Genomic DNA, 20,000 nt, shown 5'->3' with positions numbered 1-20,000 from the left:
GCAATAGCAAAGATGAGTTAATATTTTAGGTTGATTTTAATCAAAGATTGGTTCACAATGTGGTGTAGGAATAGAACACTATTGTAACTCGAGAACTCCCTGTATTATATGGTCACAAGGTGCAAGTCATACCATGTGGTGGCCACTGCCTAACACTGCCAGCTTATATATTATCCTTTATCTTCTGCTGCTGTATAAAGAGGTAAGCTGCATGTTATACTGTTATAGTACTTTGTCATGATCTTAAATCTTAAGTCTTTTCTTCATCCTACTAATGTTTTAGGCCTATCTTTCTTTTCACATTAGGAATGAGCAAAATTTATCTTATAGTGTTTAGATAGGTATCTACTTACTAGGGTTTTCTTTATTGTAAATTTAAATGACCCAACACAAACATGCTTTTGCTGTCTTGTCACTAGTGCAGGCTGATTACCACATAATGCTAGCTTAGCAGGAGTTGTAGGTAAGGCCACAGTATGGAAAAAGACAAAGCATATGCTATCTCATCTGGGGGATGAAATTGAAAGCTAGGTCCTCTTGTCTGCAAGCTAGCTACCTCAGGATAGAAGTAAAACACTGTATAAAGTGTGTGATGTATAGGAGTAAACTAACACTGTAGACAAGAGTGTGATGCATAGTTGACATACTAGAAGTATACCTACTTATTTCAGACTGGTTTGCAGCATGCTTTTTTTCTTGTTGTGCCATGAAATAGTTTTGCATATTTTTTCCCTGTACATAAGATGATTATGATTCCAGGTAATATAGTAGTTGCAATGAAGTGAGTATGAATTGATGGAGGAGAGGAAGTGTTTAACCTTCAATCATCAGGTAGTTTTGTTTTCGAGATATATAGTAATTTGTGATTTGAACTCGCAAATGTGTCTCATTAGAGGCTTCCACTCTTTTAAATGTAGAATACACTGTATGTTGTTAGGAATAGTTGATACCCGATAAGACAATACAAGCTGTAAACGGAAGACGTGCCATAAACAGTAAACACACAACTCTAAGCCAGGATGTTGATAAAACAGAAACAAAATCTGAATCTGTTGCTTTACCATTGCACATCTGCGAATGACCTGTGACTATTGTCCACAATCCAACTTATGATCTGAAAAAAAAAAGTTAAACTTTCAAAGTATTTTCCTTTATCAAAATCCCAGTAGTCTGTGATGATGTCAGCTCATCTTGCCCACACCCTGGCTGGCTGCAGCACAGCAGCACTTTGCCTCCCTCCACACCCTCCTCATGTCATGGTCTTAACATTTTGAGTTTGTCATAATTCACCTCTGTATTTTTATTTTAGTAATGTTCATACCCATTTTTTTAAGTATTCTTAGTTTGTTGACACCATGTCATGGCTCCTTATCTTATTTTTTCACATTCATTAAATTTATACTTATGATTAAAACTGTTGAAATATTTTTTGTCATTTCTTAACCCACATATTACCCACACATTGCTCATTTCTTTGTTTGAACTTAAGTTTGAGAGCATTTTAGGCATTGTAATATTACATTACGCAATGCTCACAGAATTACACATAAAAGATTTTTTCTCCAGTATATTTTGTTATTTTTCTTTTAAGTTAAAACAATTACTACTGCATAACTATAGTTTGAAATATGAAATATACTTCAGTTTGACTGGCATCCATGAAAGCTAAAGCTAATATTTAGTTAACTGTTGATATTGACTTGATGTCAATGCTGCAGAGACGTCAACAACAACATCATGGAGCTGTTGATTATGGCCTACGCCTGCAAGACCTCATCAGCCCGCAACATTGTGGGCGTCATTCCGTACCTGCCATACTGCAAACAGAGCAAGATGAGGAAGCGAGGCTGCATTGTCTCCAAGCTGCTTGCTAAGATGATGTGTAAGTTAAACTGCTTCCTGTCTGCCTCTGCATATTAATACCCTTTTGTGAGATCTATACATTTTGTTCTATTAATTTTACAATCCTGTATTTGGCTCAATATCTGTCTTGTATATTTTAGTCCCCTTACTCACTTTCCTCTTCCTCTTTCTTCCTCTCTACTCAGTCAAGTCAGTCAGGAATGGAGACCCCAAAAGGGATTAAATTGGGAAGAAGACAACTTGATTTGATATTCAGTGTACCTTTACAATGCTCATCTCTGCACCTCCCACAGACAAGGCTGGTTTGACACACATCATCACCATGGACCTGCACCAGAAGGAGATCCAGGGCTTCTTCGAGTGTCCTGTTGACAACCTGCGAGCCTCACCCTTCCTTCTGCAGTACATCCAGGAGAGTGTAAGGCATCAAACACACACACACACACACACACACACACACACACACACACACACACACACACACACACACACAAGGAACCACATTGAGATACATGGAAAATTATTTGAGGGGGAGAGAAATAAAGACGGTAGTTAAAGATATGAAGTCCAAGTGGAGAGCAGTAGAAAGTGGAGTGCCACAGGGGTCAGTATTAGCGCCAATACTTTTCCTCATATGTATAAACGACATGCCAGAAGGAATGAACAGCTAGATAAATCTGTTTGCAGATGATACGAAACTGTGCAGAGTTATAAAGCAAAAAGAGGATTGTGAAATACTGCAGGAAGACCTAAATAAGATCTGGGAATGGAGTAAAAGGTGGGAAATGGAATTTAATGTGGACAAAAGCCATGTCATGGAAATGGGAAAGAGTGAAAGACGACCCGTGGGAATCTATAAGATGGGAGATGGAGTAGAACTGGAGAAAGTAAAAAAAGGAAAAGGACTTAGGAGTGACGATGGAAGAAAACAATCAACTGGTAAGCCATATTGATAGAATTTTCTGAGAGACATATAATTTGCTAAGGAATATTGGATTAGCATTTCACTACATGGACAAAGAAATGATGAAGAAATTGATAAGTACTATAATAAGACCCAGATTGGAATTTGCAGGAGTACAGTAATACTCTGCTTAACAAACGTTCGTCTAACGAATTTCCGGTTTAACGTACTATATAAAGTTAGACCAAAAAGTTTGCATAATGTTCAACCACATCCATTTTAGTGAATTTTCTGGGTTTGAATTTGCCAGTTGAGGGACCGAACATGGCAGCTTCACTGTGATTGTCTGACTCTAGCACTCCTGGAGCTGGATCCAAGATTCTTTAACAACCTCAGAGCAACCTGCCACGAAATGGCTTCCATGAACACTTGGAGGGACGGTGACGAGGTTGCTCTGAGGTTGCTGGGAACACCACCTCTGGAGGTAGTGTTACTGTCTTATATATGCATTTATGTTCACAAAACAACATTTCTATTAGCTTTTTACAAACCTTGCCCCCAAGAAAGGATTGTTTTGTAATGCATAAAGTGAAATCTTACATGGAATACCAAAAAATAAAGCAGAGATGATGAGATCGGCCACAGATGGTGGAGACTCTGGCAACTTGGCTGCTTCTTCTTCTTCTTGTGACCTTTTTAGCTTGGCATGTTGTTTTTACCACGATATTAAATTTGTTTCCATTCCTCTGTTGCCTGCTATAATGGATATCATATCTTAGTATTCATATACGCTCATGACATGAGGATAACCTGGACTCCGTGGCAGTGAGTGATAGTGAATTACTAATGAAATACCGCGGTATTTCATTAGTAATTGATCAATGGAATGGACCAAGTGGATAATGAGAAACTGATAATGAGAGAAGAATATGACATTCGAAGCACAAGATTGCATAGTAAAAAGATGAGAAAGGGAAGATGTCTGAGAGAGCATAAAGCCCAGGCCCTGTAAAACTACAACTAGGTAAATACACACACACACACACACACACACACACACACACACACACACACACACACACACACACACACACACAACTAGGTAAATACACATGCACAGGAGTCAACAAGGTACAGGGGGGAAGAAGAACCATCATTGCTTGACCTAGTTTTCACAAAGAAACCAGAGCCCCCTCCAATCATACAATACCTTAGTCCAATGGGGAAAAGTGATCATGTGACATTAGAGATGCAAATGCAGGAGGAAGATGAGATATGTTACAGAGAGGATTATAAAGGAGAGAGATTAAATTATGCAAAAGCAGATTTTGAAAAGTTAAGGATTTATTTTGCTGATATTGAGTGGAATAATATTAAGTGCAGAAAGACTGTACAAGAGAAATATGACATATTCTTACAGAAATACAATGAAGGAGTAAAAAAAGTTTGTTCCTGTTTATAGAGTTAATAGAAAAATAGATGCTTGGTACAATGCTAGATGCATACAAGCAAGAAAAGGCAAAAGATAAAGTGTGGAAGAAACTCTTAAAGCAGGGAAATGACTATAACAGACGGCAGTACAAAGATGCTAGAAATGAATATTAGAGTAAGGAGAGAGGAAGAAAGAATTTTTGAGAAAGATGTAGTGGATAAAAGCAAAGATGAACCCAAACTTTTCTACAAGTTTATAAACGGCAAAACAAAGAATAAGGAAACAATTGAAAAATAATTAAAGAAGGGAAGACATACCAAACAGAGAAGGAAATGTGTGAAATAATGAATGAGAGCTTCAAAATGGTATTCACTGAAGAAGATGATTTCACAGAACCTACTAGGACATTGGATTGCCAAGGATTACAGGAGATTGCAGTGCACAAAGAGTATATTGGAAGATTACTGGATAAGTTAGAAGTCAGAAAAAAGATTCTCTCTCTCTCTCTCTCTCTCTCTCTCTCTCTCTCTCTCTCTCTCTCTCTCTCTCTCTCTCTCTCTCTCTCTCTCTCTCTCTCTCTTGTCCTGGATGCATAGATTTTATAGTTGTGTCTTCAGAGTCAGGCTGTCAGGGATAGTGTGTTGTTGAATGCTTGACATTATGGAACTGCATTGTTTGTAGGTGGTGACTGTGGACAGTAATACATGGGTTTTTGTTTATACACTTGACTTTTTTTTTGTCTTGTTTTTGTGTTTTATATGTTTTGTCGTGCAATATCAATACTGTCTGCTGTGAACTCTGAATGTTGGAAAAAAATAGTATTGACAGCTTGTAGTAACATGGTTTTGTATGTTAATGTTATTGATCTTACTTTTGTTCCATTAACCAGGAAGTTGTTTTGCTTGTAGATCCCAGACTACCGCAATGCAGTGATTGTGGCGCGGGATCCTGGCTCTGCTAAGAAGGCTACCTCCTATGCTGAACGTCTGAGGCTAGGTGAGTTGGTTTTGTGTATTGTGCTCATGTTGACACCCCTCACTGCATGACAGACAAGTGAGCAACATTGTAGTGGAGTACATTATACAAGGCACTTTTTACTTACTTATGGCAGGGCAAGCACAAGTCACAAGTCACTTGAAGGTACTATATCAAGAACATTGCAGTGAGTTATTGTAATATGTGGAAATCTTGTTTTTGTGAGACTGAAATGAACAAGACATAAAACTTTGAATATTTGAAATGCATTAAGTTAGGTGTTTAAACATACCGAACACAAGCTGTAAATACCATGTGTTCACTTGAATGTACTTCTACAACATTGTACTGAGGCAAACATTGTGCGAAGGAGACAGTAATCAGCTTCCAGTAGAATCAGGGCACTCAGGATAGTTGCTCTTTGTCTTGGATATTTGCAGTTTTGTTGTGATGATCACTAATATAAAAATAATGAGCATTTCTAAGGCATTGTTAATGATTTATTTGTCATTTTTAGTTGAACATTCAAAACTTTATCATGCATCTACCAGATTGTCTTGTATGGTTTTCTATATCTGAAAGAGATAAGAAATAGCAGCAACAGCAAATCAGAGCACTGGCAGTGCACTGTCTTGGGACATGTATCTTTGTTTATACAATCTGTCAACCACCAGCATCACATCACTGCCTGCCTCTGTTCAGTCTGTTCAGCAAATTCTTCTGAAACATACTGCCATGTTCAGTTCAGGATCTGCTGCTTGGTATGTTTTCTACCTAGCTTCAGCAGTCGTCTGACTGGCAGCACACCCACTGTTGCAGTTACATAGTACAGTATAGTTTGCATGGATCACCCAGTGTACTGTAGGAGACAATAGACAGTATACTAGCATATTTTACAGCCTTAGAGAATGTTGATACGTAGTTGGCTTGCAAAAGTGAAGCACAGGCTGAGTAGGTGACATGTTGCAGGTGCCATAGTCATGTGTACATATTGTTCATACTGAGGAGGAGGATTGAGATGATTGATGGGCACATTAGCTTTATATTTGACTTTGTTTCATCTCTCACATTTCTGATACCCTTGATTCATCATTACATACAGTATGTGATAGTCTGATACATGGTACACAGTGCAAGGTAAGAATATACTCATGAGTTACACTGAGAAAGCACCAGGTAAGAATGTGAACTGTTGAAAGGAATTTTGACAGAGGTGATTTCTCTCAAAGGAATTTTAATTTGGTTATTTATGATATACTTCTTTGACCATGTAGACTTAATAAGGAAGGCTAGGTGGGATGAGAAGCAGAATTTTAGTAAATAAACTGAAAAAGACAAGATGCGGACCTAGTAATTGTGTTCAGTTATGCAACCATGGGACATGTCACTAGGTGACTAAAACTGACAACCAAATATGGAGCTTCCTTCTCAAAAATGATGGTGTTGATAGTCAGTCAATTTTTTGCTGTAAGTTATTTATATTTTCATCCATTTGGTACTTTCCTTTTATAGAAATCAATATGCTTAGCAAATAAGTTCCTGTTTTGTATGGTGATGTAATGTTTTGAACAGTTGATATCATGACACAAACTCCTCTTCTTTACATTACCTGTAGTCTTTTCTTCAAGACCTATATTGTGATGAGCACAGTACTTATTTATTCCCAATGTGAGATGGTAAACTTATATACAAAGATTTTGCTGGAAGCAACATTTAAATAGATAAATGAAAGAAGAAACTATTGAAAAAATGGATATTCAACCAGTGGACTTAGTAAGATAATTTGTCTGAGACAATATCTTTAGTTGCCTTTATCTTTTGAGAGTTTACCAAGACAAGTGTTAACCTTGGTCAAGCTCTGGATGAATTAATGCAGCACCAACAGCATTAACAACAACAACAACAGAACCTGAAATGCTTATTTGACTGTTACCAGTCTGAGTTTATTCTTGCAGTCTCATACTAAAAATAATAATAGATATATCAGCCGCTTAATGATGCTAAAAAATCCCTAATCCATCTCTCCTGCTCTCCCCGTCATTCTGTAGGAAATGGTGAGTATGTAACATGTTTCTTTAGAGAGATTTTGGGCACCAGATGTTTTTGATGCTGCAGCTATTTCTAGTGTTTAGTTACTCCAGCAACTGTTAGAGGCTTGGTCTTGTGGCTCACTGAAGTGCCTGGTGTACAGATGAATGTTTGTGCCTGTCATTACTGTTAAATTTCTGTGGCCCACAGCCCAAGCCTTTATCTTACTACTGTTGACTGTCCTGGTTCATCTTGCATGTCAACAACTGAGTTAACAATAGGAAAGGAAATATTGTTAGCTTTGTAAAATTATTAGAGAACTTTGTACCGTGCTGTTCTAAGACACTCCAGTATCCTTTCTGCATCCTAGTGTGGCATATGCTTTATTTAGGAGTCTATTGTGATAGATGAAAAAAGTTGTTAATGTTGAAGTTGAGCTTTGTCATGTAGGATGGTACAGCGATTATTTTATGGAAGGCTAATGAACTGATTTTGTAAGACAGTGTATTTGTCCTTATAAACCTCAACTTGTTCACTTTCCACAGGACAAACAAGGTGAGGTTTATAAATACTTGTATGTTGCTTTTCATGTTCCAAAGAAATGTTTAGAGGCTGAATTCTAGGTGAAAAATGGAGAAAATAACAGAGTATACTGTAGAGAAAATAAGTGTCTTAACCCTAACTTGATCCTTAAATTAGTGGAAAAATTATATGATTTTTATACTCTGTTCACAGAAGGCTATAATTCTTCACAAACATTAACAGAGACAACAGTTGTGTGTGAGGGTGAAGACATGTGTACACCTACACCCTCATGCATGGCCACTGTGTCTGCTAGTGCTCATTTAAGATAGCCACATGTAAACAGGGATGTAAAAGACACCAAACTACCAGGGCAATATTTCTGTGGTACTGTCCTCTTAGATTGAGATGCCTGGGACAGAATCTGAAGCACACTTGCCACACTGGATATTATGTTCCAGTTGTTGTAAGCTTCTGCTGCTAGGAACACTTATCATTTCACCTTCTAACACTCTATACTGCTGTAGCCTAGTAGCTTCTTGGCCAACTTAGTAGTGTCATGTTGCCAGCTGTACTACTACTGTTACTACTACTACATAGGTACTACATAGGTCAGCAATGTTTGTTTACTGTACTATTTATAATGTTGATTTATTGTGTCTTCATGAGAACTGCAAGCTAGAATCCTTTAAGTTCAAAGAAAACTCACTTGGTATTTACATTTTTATTCTCTCTCTCTCTCTCTCTCTCTCTCTCTCTCTCTCTCTCTCTCTCTCTCTCTCTCTCTCTCTCTCTCTCTCTCTCTCAAGATGTTCATTTGAACATATCATTAATTCACACTCAGCAGTAAATGTGTACGACACTAAAGTACCATTCCTTTCTGCTTCAGACTGCTTTCCTTGACTACTACCACCACAAGCAGGTGTTCCACTGTCATGACTAAATACTTCTATTTTACACATTCCCACCAACATTTGTACCTTCCATCATCCTAATCTATCTTCCTTGGGTTGTAGGCATTGCAGTCATCCATGGCGAACAGAAAACCAATGAGGATGAACAAGCAGATGGCCGCAACTCGCCGCCTCTCGTGGAGCATTCCCGTATCATGGATGTCGGGGTTGGCGTGCCTGCTCTAGCTGCCAAGGAGAAGCCCCCTATCAATGTAGTGGGAGATGTTGGAGGGCGCATTGCTATCATGGTGGTATGTTGACTTCAGTTACTGTTTTTTTCTCTATGGATCGTTAGCTTTTGAAATTCACTACCTGAAGATTAGTCTCTGTCCATTCACATTAATATATCAAACATAAGAAAAATAAGATAATTTGTCTGTATTAGTAGTTGTTACAGTAGTCAGTGAAGGTTAATATCTGCATGATCTTTTCTCTTTTCAGTCTCGTTGATTGGCTTGGGTTCCATCCTTGTCATGCATTGTACTGTCAGAAATGGAAAGATCCCTTTTCCATTTCTGATAATAATTGTGTTGAATTATGTTTATTTGGTTGTACTTTGCAAAAGTTGATTTACGTTACAGGATGACATGATTGATGACGTGGCTTCCTTTGTGGCGGCGGCAGAGGTACTGAAAGATCGTGGTGCTTACAAGATCTATGTCATGGCCACTCATGGACTCCTCTCCTCAGACGCCCCTCGGCTCATTGATGACTCCCCAATTGATGAGGTAATGAAAGGAAGGTTTTGCTGAACCACTATGTGATAAACTTCACAGTTCTTAGGTATGGAATTGCCTTGTGAGCTTATTTCCTTATTTCATAGATCTTTATGTCATTATTCCCTCCAAAAACTTACCCAGGCATAAGTCATGGTAGAGAACAAGATTGGCAGAAAGTGAGATGGCCCTGAGTGTGTTTGTGATTTGAAAGATGAAGCCATCAAGATATATTATTGATCCATCACTCACATCCATAACTTTCTGCAGGTGGTGGTGACAAACACTGTGCCTCATGAGATTCAGAAGATGCAGTGCCACAAGATTAAGACTGTTGACATCAGCATCCTCCTAGCAGAATCCATCCGCCGCATCCACAACAACGAGAGCATGAGTTACTTGTTCCGCAATGTTACCTTAGAAGATTAAGTACTACCTACTGACACAGTCTTGTTAGCTGGGTGTAATGGAGGTAAGCTTCTTAGATTGCTTAGTTGGACAGGTGGAGAAGTAACACTGAATTTTGAGGTTTTACTTGGTAAATACTAGTACTGTATACCTACTATAACTGAACTTTATACATATATATAATTTTATGGTAGCTTTGTGTTCATTTGTTGTTTGGGGCTTGGGAATGGTTTATTATGTACTGAACTGTTTTTACATATTTCTAAAGAAGTGTATCCAGCCACATTTACTGTAAGATTGGAAAATCTTTTCTAGTTGATAAAGAATACTTTATAAAACAGGAAATGAGTATCTAACCATATTTAGGCAGAGCATCATGCTGACATTTTGTATATGTATAGCAATAACCAAGATGTGCTGATTCTGCTCATATCCTCCAATATCTGTAGTACTCCTGCATATGTATGCAGTGCTACATAGATAGACAGGTAGACATACTTGGTCAGAGAAATTTGTGGATAAAATTTGTTGCAATTTAGCATCACAGTTAATTGTGTGTTTCGAGGTTAAGGATTTTATCTCCTAGTGGTAAGGGAATGCACATTACAGAGTATATCTCTTAACCTTTACCTTCAGAGATGATATTTTGTTACTCAAACATATCTTTAGGTATATAATTACATATATAAGAATAAATTGAAATTATATTTTATGCAATTTATATACTAATATTGCAAAGAAGTGAGTTGAATAGATTATTTTACATGAATTAATTAGATTTTTTTTTTTGCAGTAGGTGCATAGGGGATATGGGAAGTCATATAATATGAATGGATGAAGAGGTGAATATTTTACAGAAAGAATATATATATATATATATATATATATATATATATATATATATATATATATATATATATATATATATATATATATATTATTATTATTATTATTTTATTTATTTATTTTTTATTTTTTATTTTTTTTTTTTTTTAGAGATAATTGCTATGAAGAATTACCAGTAAGTGTTGTAACCCACTAATCATTGCCTCATGCATACTACTACTACTACTACTACTACTACTACTACTACTACTACTACTACTACTACTACTACTACTACTGGTGTTGCCTTCACCGCAAAAACTGTATTCCTCCTGTAATACCACTACAACAACCGCTGCCAGTGTAACCCTAAGTGATCACAGCTTGCTTGCGAAGTCTTGTATTCAGGAATTGTTCAATGTAGTAATGTGTTCAGTATCCAGGAATTAGTGATGCAGTACTATAATATATTTGTTCATTGCTCTGTTGTCTTAAATATGTTAATGATGTTTTATCTTTTAAATCCTAGTATTATTTTCGCGAGTCATGTTTTCGTGTTTTGGTTACACATTTATTATATATCCATAAGGTTTATTAATAATTTGAATATTAATCTATTATTTAGTCATGTTTTTATTTGAATTCACATTAACACGTTTTTCATTCATTTTGGTTTCATAGTATGACATTTTTTATGGGACTATAAGATTCTGAACACTTGTACTTGTTTATAACTTAGCATTTCGTATTTTTATTTATTTTATTTTTCCACCTGGGATCGATGGATCGTGTGTGTGTGTGTGTGTGTGTGATGAAGGATTGCTTACCGATTATACATAGATTTTTTATTATTATTATTATTATTATTTTTATTATTATTAATGTTTTAGCATACCAGTCTCCGTGTATCTCAACCCAACCGCGCCTTGATCTGTTTACTAACCGTACATAATGTTTCATAAAAGGCTTCAATATGCTGAAGAGAATTTTTGTAAGATCTGCCTTTTGTGTACAACTAAGTATTTCGTTCATAATTTAAGACGTACCACAGTTCCTCATGCTAAACCTATTCCTCACGCCTTGATCTTTGTGATAGGCCTTCAAAATACAGTAGTAATCACAAATTCCTATATACTCGAAAATGTTTGTAACCTTTCGTTCACTCTAAAATGCACCACAATCACTCCCCTCCCAATGCAACCGAACTCAACCCAACCCAACCCAATCCAATCCAGCTAAGCCCTCCCCTCGTGCCTTGATCTTTCAGCTAACCTTTCCGACAACACTCTTAACTCTACGGCGAGGTCACGGTGGTCATGTGAGAGTCGACACGCATCGCCAAGTGTACTCTGTTCTACTGGCTGGCATTAGAACATGACCATACCCTCGCCTCAGACTTTTATTCTCGCTCTCTATCCATCCGTGCCTCTCGAAGCCTTTCACGTTATTAGACTCGACACCCCAATCCCACTTCCCCAAGGCTTCAAATTACACACACACACACACACACACACACACACACACAAGGCGTTTTCCATATTTTCGTTTTCTGTTCGTTGTAACTCGTTTCCTTTTAGTTTTACCGTGCGCTCAGGATGATTTTTCTTGTTTTATTTGTCCCCATATTATTATTATTATTATTATTATTATTATTATTATTATCATTATTTATGGGAATGTAGATATAGAGGTCCAATATTTTTTTCAGAGAGATGCTATAAAAACTAAATATGATCTTGTGACAATACATATAGTAAGTATTTTTAAGCCATCGCTGTACACTAGGAATAGCTTATGATGTGATATGAGTTTTTTTTTTTTCGTATATTGTGTGCTATTCCGACTTGTATAATTATGTGTAAATATATAACAAATTTATATTATGAGACTTTTCAGTTGCATGTATTTCATCCTTGGTTCTGTTATGAGGGAGACTTCTCTTACTGCCACAAGTTAAGGACATGGACAAATTGGTGTCAAGTTGCTGTTGGTTAGTCATGTTAACAACTGGCATGCCGCTAATCACACACACACACACACACCGTATGCAAGACCAACGCAGGCATCCACCCACACAGCTTTCACACACACACACACACACACACACACACACACAGAGGAAGATCTATAGAGAGAAGAGAAAAAAAATATCACCCATTTAATTTGTTAGTTTATCGACCCAAGAAAAATATATAGAATGTCAATGGAAACGCTAACCAAGCATCAATTATTTTACCAGATGCATAAAAAGAATAAAAGTAAACACACACACACACACACACACACAACCTTCACCCAGCGCCGCCAGTGTCCCGTCCTCGCTTAGCACAACACTGTCCCCGTTCCACTCTACCACCACTTGCCCCTCCTCGTGCTCCTCCCTCATTCATGCCCCCTCCCCGTCGTTCCTCCGCTGCTCCTCCATACCCCCCTCCCTCTCTGTTCTCTTCTGCTCTATTCCCCCCTCCTCTGTCCTCCGCTTCTCCTCCCCGCGGCCCAGCGAGCAAGGGCACACGTGTCTAAAACTTGCGTTGGGGTTGGGGGACGTGGAGTTCACAGCGTAGTAACATATTCTTTTGGTTCTATTCACAGTACCCAAGTAAGCTTAGATAGCATTTTCCTTGGTTGCTGTTTCACTTATGCAAAGGGGAATTCTACATACAGCTGTTATGATAGTCGATATTGATAAGTTAGCCATCGTGATTAAGTTTTTATTCTAATGCAGTCCCCTTAGCCTCGTAAATGATCGCTTATTCATAACTTTTGACAAACGAAAATTCCGAGGTCTTTAATAATTTTCATCTCGGATTATCGTTTATTTTGAGCTGAATGTTACTTTTATCTCAATACAGTACTTTATTGTTGCGAAAAAGAAAGTTTAAACATTTTTGGCAATAGATTCTGCATGGGTTTTATATAAATGAAGTGGAGTTGAAGCGTCACAAGAGTTTTGAGTAACAGGACTGATCGCGGCAGACAAGGGAGTGAGTGTACGTGGGGTGGTTGGTGGCTGTAATATTGATTGTTGACGCGAATAGTTGCCTGTGTGTCGCTGGGGGAGGGAACGTGGCAGGCTAGCGGTCTTTATTCTTATTAGATCACATGCGGGCACGGGTGTATTCATGCATAAAAGAACACGACGGGTGAATAATCTTGGTCATGTTCATAATCTTTTTGTGACCTCTTAATTAAGTGACATATATAGTAATTGTTTCCCCCAGCCGGATTTCTCTCTACGTGTTATTGTCGTCATCGTGTTCGTAATAAATAAGACGGTTCGTAAGTCATCCAGCGAGACACTCATCCAATCAGTTGACCTGAACGCAACTTTCTGGAAATCCACTTAGGCCAAATGCAGTCTATCTTCAGATTTCTCCATTTTCTCACTGTATCTTTAAAGTTTTGCTGAATGTTTCATGCGTAATAGACTCTCAATATATTTTCATAAAGTAATATTCGGACTGCAGTGGTCAGAGGGGTCGTACCCAAAACGGTGAGGCTGCAGTGCTGTCCATATTGACACGTGGCCAGCTGGCGGTAACGTGTCATACATGCTGTCAGTGGGAGGTGAACGAAAGTCAGAGGGAGCCAAGAGTGCGGAGAATAAAGGAAGATAAGAGAGTGGCGGACTAGATCCACACGCAATTTTCATTGCTTCGCCCGAGCTCGGGTGTGGACAGTCGACCTGCAGTGAAACTTTAACCCAAAACATGAATACAATGGAATATCTTTCACCCTTCCTGTCAACTACGTTTCTTTCTTTTACTAAACCACTTTTATTTCACATACACACTCTTTCTCTCTTTCCCTTTTCATAATATGCAAACATGAGGCGAGCAGTGTTAGTGGGGAGAAGAGGGAAGTGTCTGGAGAAAAGTGAGTGTACGTTTGGAAGGGAAGTTAAAACGGGATGACTGGCGGCTCGCAAAATGGAGCCAACTCACGGACGAGCGGCAAGAACCTTTCCGGCGGCACACTTTCCCTTGCTTGGACCAGCGAACCATTTCACTGAGTATTCATCCTCTCCTTCCGCCTCGCCGAAAAGGTCGATATGTACCCTAGCGGAAGACATCAATTAACAATCCTTTTTCTTATCAGTATTGCTATTTATTTTTGCCATTTTCCTTTGTTGAGATTTGGAAGAGACCGGTGAAACAAATATCGAGTAAGATGTGAGCGATCAAAATTACATGTCCACTTATTGCTGTTAGTATTAGTATATTACCATTAGTATAATATTATGCACAGTACATTTCAATGAATTTTAAATCCTCAGCGGAGAATGTGGCGTCTAGGGGGAAAAATAACGTAAAGAAAAAGAGAAAGCAGAAGTGATTAAAAACATTACAAAATTATTACCATAATCACAAATATTCTCACAAAGTATAGATGAAATTAATATGTTTACGGACTTTCCATTGAGTGAAATGCAGTACATGAGGAATGGAGCAAAGTTACGTGCGGTGTGAGGAAAGTCCAGCGGGGGAAATGTATTGTCTAGTTGAGTGGTCACTGGTCAGTGTGTGTGTGTGTGTGTGTGTGTTGGAAGGAGGAAGAGAGGGAGTGTTGTGTGGGGCTTCCACGCGGCAAGCAAGATGTTACGACTCCCTCTTGCCTCTGTTGTCCGTGATGCAATGAAACGAGACGCCACAGAGAGAGAGAGAGAGAGAGATGCTTGTAAGAATTTATAGTAGAGATTACTTAAAACGTTATTGTAAGAAATTTCAAGGAGAGAGAGAGAGAGAGAGAGAGAGATATTAAAGACGCCGCACATCATATAAAGCCACATATTAACTATTACTATTGAGTTTAAGACGAAAATAAGATGCAGCATAAAATCAGAGAGAGAGAGAGAGAGAGAGAGAGAGAGAGAGTCACAGGCCTTTCAAGAGACGCTCAGCAGTAGCCTCTGAACTCACTCCAAAGTTGTAAGAGCTACCCCACTATTCTCCCTCCTCTCCCTCTCCCTCTCCCTCCCTCACCAGTGGTCACTTCTGGTCGTCACTAGCAACAGGTGTCGGGTGTGACGTATCCATGACGTCACAGAGGGCGCGTTACGTCGTGGTTTCGTCAGAGGGCGTGGGCGGCCAGGCTGTGAAATGGCCTCTTAGGATCAGCTGATTCTCTTGTGTTGTGGAACTTGAAGCCTCCAGTCAGTCTTGCCAGAATGGTTATAAGGTTGGCGGGTTATTTCTATTTTGTTTGTTGATTTGTCTGATTATTTAACTATTTATTTAGCTTTATGTAATTGATGTTTGTAACGTGTTTTAATGGATGTACGTATTTACTTTTACAGATTTTCTTTTTCAAAGATTGTTCTTGTATTGTGGAGTTTGGCAAATTTATTTATTTATTTTCAGTTTATTATTGTTATTTTTTTCTTCATCTGAGGCTCGACGGGCTTGGTCTGATTTACTATTTAATTTATTATGTATGTATTTATTTTATTTAAGATGAACGAAACAAGTGGATAGATGAATGAAAACACGATCCTTCATATTTATTTAACCTCCCACCAGCCTTGTCAACATAACTTATTTATTTATTTATTTCATTTTTATGAGGACGTTGTGATGTTTTTGCGGGCAGTGAATTTAATCCTGGAAGTTAGTTTGCTATATTAAATATGGGGATAAAGTTGAATTATTTACTCATATTTTCCAGTTTCTAGTCAGTCTTGCTAATATAATGATACATATATACATTGACAATCTTTTTGTCGGTACGGTATATTTTTTTCATTACTTGCAAAGTTTGATGGAATGGAGTAAGATGTAAAATTTAACTTATGTTTTCCCAGGTCAGTCGTGTTATGATAATGATAACTCGCCGTAATTTTTCTTTAATATATCGTTCATAAAAGTTTTCGCTGATTGTAAATTTTATTCGAGTTGATAATTGAAGTCGCAGCTGGAATGAAGATAATGATGATGATGATGATAATAATAATAATAATAACGCCGAAGTCTCACGTGCAGGCTTTCGTCAGTCTGGCAGCATTGCAGTGGCAGCTTTATCCCAGTGAGTGGTGTGGTGGGAGGGACCGCAGGGAGACATGGAGGTTGTAAAAGGGTGATGCGAGAGGGAGGGGCAGGAAGCCACACGAGCTGGGCGCCACTAGAGAAATATGAGAAAAAAATAAATAAATAAAAATAATAATAAAATATATATATATATATATATATATATATATATATATATATATATATATATATATAATTAGTAAACAATAATGATACTGGCTTTAAATCTCAGCAGCGTGAAATAAAGTTGATTCTTATATATTTTCAGTGACTTTCTTTTTAAGTTATCTGTGTTTAGTGCACCATGAACTGAAAGAATAGAAGTGGGAAAGGAGAAAGAATGTATATTCAGGCTTTGGCTTATGAAATAAAATAGATCTTAACGTGATACTTGATTTTTTTTTTTTCGAATTTGTTTTCAATTTTATAACCAAAAGAGCGTGTATATGAGAGAGAGGTAGGTGGTATTCAATCTTATTTTCAAGTCTTGGTCAGTGAAACAAAGCCGATTAATGTGACGCGATGGACAGTATATTGTGTATTTTAAGTTTTCTTGGTGTCCACGGCATCACAGCGACAGAGAACGCGAGGATAAGAGGAAAAAAAAAAAAAACGCAATGAAAGACAAATCCAACTTACTCGCTCGAGAACAAACTTTCTAAAGCGCAAGATACACGTTTCCTGTTGTTTTGGCAAGCGTCAGGGCGAGGTGACACACACACACACACACACACACACACACACACACACACACACACATCGGCACGTAATACTAAATCAACGCTGAACAGCTAAGTTGATCAATATGCCATTTTATTAACTTTAAACTTTATTCGTACATGACTTTTTTTTTTTCTTTTTTCAGTGGCGGTATATGACTTCATCCTTCTGGTGATAATATTTAGTCAGTCATTCAGTCAACCTTTACTTTTCTTTGCTACATTAAAACTCAAACCTTATAATAGTAGCCAACTTTATCCCCATACAAATAATTTCTTCATCGAGACTGAGTGGTTGTATGACTGTGTACATTCCCTTCTTTCTTTGAGTGTACCATGAATATACAGTGCCAAAAGAAAGACATTAGAGCATTAAAACTACATTACTGCCGTGATACAAAAACTGCCCTCCATCTAGTACTACTGTAATTATCTAGGGCAGAGTAACGGTTTGAATGATTGTTTCCTCGGGTTATTCTTCGGCTAACAATTACAGTGATGAACTTTTAGATGACTATATCAAAACATTTTTGGCTCTCAAGGAGCTTTGTAGCCCACATTAACTGCTAATCAGTTCTCATAAGTGTTTTCTCCTCCGATGACATAGAATCATTATTAAATTGTCGCAATAACCATGAAAATAGCCTTGAAAACTATGGTATCTTCCACTAATACGACAACAGAGCGATTCTTGGCTGACATCAGCTGTTCACAAGGAAATATCACGGAGAATTTCGAAAACGTTACCTCCCCTTCAGATCTCGCCAAGCTCCCTCACCTCTTCTGTTTTTGCCTCACTACGAGTCACTGCTATGGATTGTCTAGCCTCAACTACATTTACCAGATCCTAATCCAAGTCACCATGGTTTTCTGGAACGATTTCATGGTTCCAGTGATTCTTGAACAATTATTGTACACCACTAATGAAACAAACACCCTTGAGAACCCGGCGGTCGTCTTTGTAACCTTAGCTGATGAGAACACGTAAACGAATGCAAGCCTAACAGCCAACATAACCAATGCCTCGCCCCAGGGTTCTAGGCTATTATAAAACTCACTTTCACCTCCTTCCTGTATAACTTATAACTGGAACTCATTGTACCGTAAGGCAGAATCTTCACCTCCTCTTGTCCATATTAGGGTGTCCATTTGACTTCTCTCCAAGATGGTCATTATTCTCGCCCGTGTAAGGGGAACAGGTTTGTAATGATGGTCCGGTTTTGGGTGCCGTGTCAGAACAGCTATATTGTGATCTGCTCGACGTGGTGTGGTTTCTTGATTAATTTCGCGCTCTCAGACTTGTTGAACGTTAATGTTTCAGTCTTCGGTCTAGCAAATATCAAGTAAAAAAGTTAACTTTTCCACCATAGACTGAGGCCCGTATTTTGAAATTTCCTGTGTTCTCATGGGTGCAATTTTCAAAGGCCACATAAATGATTTCTCGGGTTTCGTGTTTGTGTTTTATTTATTTATTTATTTTTCATTCGCTATCATAGTCTTGTTGAACCATGTAAAATCAAACAAGCGTCTTTGAAATACTCCAACAATCTCCATTAGAGTATGATATAAATAGTCATGAAGACACGTCGTAACGTTTGAGAAAACCGACTAGACTAAAATTTGCTGAATACGTCTATTGCATTTGGTAGCCGAACAAGGAAGGAATAAATTGAAAGCTGCAGTATGGACCATTTTCGCCTGACACTGTCGTCCCTCAATGACTAGTCCAGCGATCAATATGCTGCAATGTTTATCATCCTTCTTGAATAGCGCCAGTTACATGAATGCCTGAACAGTGGTGTCCTCGGAAAATAATGGAACCTCGAAAAATAATGGAAATACATATAGTCTACAGTTTATTAGTTTTTGTTTCTATCCGGAACTGGCAGCAGAAAAAAAAAACCGCATCACTAAGACAAGAAAGACATTTTGACTGCCATATCAGTGGACTACAAAATAAAATTTAGTTTCTTTCCTCGTAAAATAGTGGTTCTTACTGGAGCTAGCAACAGGGGGAAACGCTTTTATAACACAACTAGAGTTTGTGTTTATAAAGGCATTTTTGTCCCGCCAGTATCACACACACACACACACACACACACACACACACACACACACACACACACATATTTCATAAAAGAAAAAAAAAATACTATATCGTAGTGATGATTCTTAGTAGGAAAATAGAAATAAATACTTCAACATTTTTTAATGTAAGAAAGTTTTGTCCCATCTGCAAACAAGAAAAAAATATAATAATTTTACATGGAAAGCATTACTCTTACTGAGCTAGCAACAGAAAAGAGAGAGAGAAAAAAAAAAAAAAGCTTTAAAAACATGACTGGGATTTATTTATGGAAAGACATCTTGCCTCGCAGGAAACTACTCTGTCTTCCCAAGTTCCCAATGGTCAGTATCAAGTACACGCGGTAAGGGAGAGGGAGAGGGTCTTCTTGGCGTATGAGTGAGAATTATACCGACAAGAGAACGGCGGAGAAAGAAGAGGTGGTGGTGGTGTTGCAGTGGGAGCTGGCGAGGGAGAGGAGATGGAGGGAGGGAGGGAGGGAGGGAGGGTGTGGGAAGCAGAAGGGAGGACGGGTCACAGTGCTCCTAAGCTCAACTTTCACAACCA

The 20,000-nt window shown here is 38.1% G+C and overlaps 1 protein-coding gene and 1 long non-coding RNA gene across 6 annotated transcripts in view; one reads left to right on the top strand and one right to left on the bottom strand.

Moving 5' to 3' along the window:
- Positions 1–12,507, top strand: part of LOC123503288 (phosphoribosyl pyrophosphate synthase-associated protein 1-like) — a 25,420-nt gene extending 12,913 nt beyond the window's left edge. For 3 of the 5 annotated variants that reach the window (XM_045252933.1, XM_045252934.1, XM_045252937.1), the window contains 7 exons: positions 1,719–1,882; positions 2,157–2,281; positions 5,108–5,195; positions 7,223–7,228; positions 8,741–8,928; positions 9,259–9,405; positions 9,664–12,507. In XM_045252933.1, the coding sequence (XP_045108868.1) occupies positions 1,719–1,882; positions 2,157–2,281; positions 5,108–5,195; positions 7,223–7,228; positions 8,741–8,928; positions 9,259–9,405; positions 9,664–9,822 (877 nt within the window). In that variant the 3' untranslated portion in view covers positions 9,823–12,507. The remainder of the gene's footprint in view (positions 1–1,718; positions 1,883–2,156; positions 2,282–5,107; positions 5,196–7,222; positions 7,229–8,740; positions 8,929–9,258; positions 9,406–9,663) is intronic. The other 2 variants (XM_045252935.1, XM_045252936.1) reach the window with 1 other exon arrangement.
- Positions 3,815–12,257, bottom strand: LOC123503293. The gene is made up of 2 exons (XR_006674388.1): positions 12,119–12,257; positions 3,815–3,865 (listed from the first exon to the last, which is right to left on the bottom strand). It is a non-coding gene; the product is annotated as an uncharacterized LOC123503293 (long non-coding RNA).
- Positions 12,508–20,000: the final 7,493 nt, after the last annotated feature.

This window comes from Portunus trituberculatus, chromosome 13 (genome assembly GCF_017591435.1).
Source record: "Portunus trituberculatus isolate SZX2019 chromosome 13, ASM1759143v1, whole genome shotgun sequence".
NCBI lineage: Eukaryota > Metazoa > Arthropoda > Malacostraca > Decapoda > Portunidae > Portunus > Portunus trituberculatus.
The sequence above is the reverse complement of the archived record's forward strand: the minus strand, read 5'-3'. Positions and strand labels throughout refer to the sequence as shown.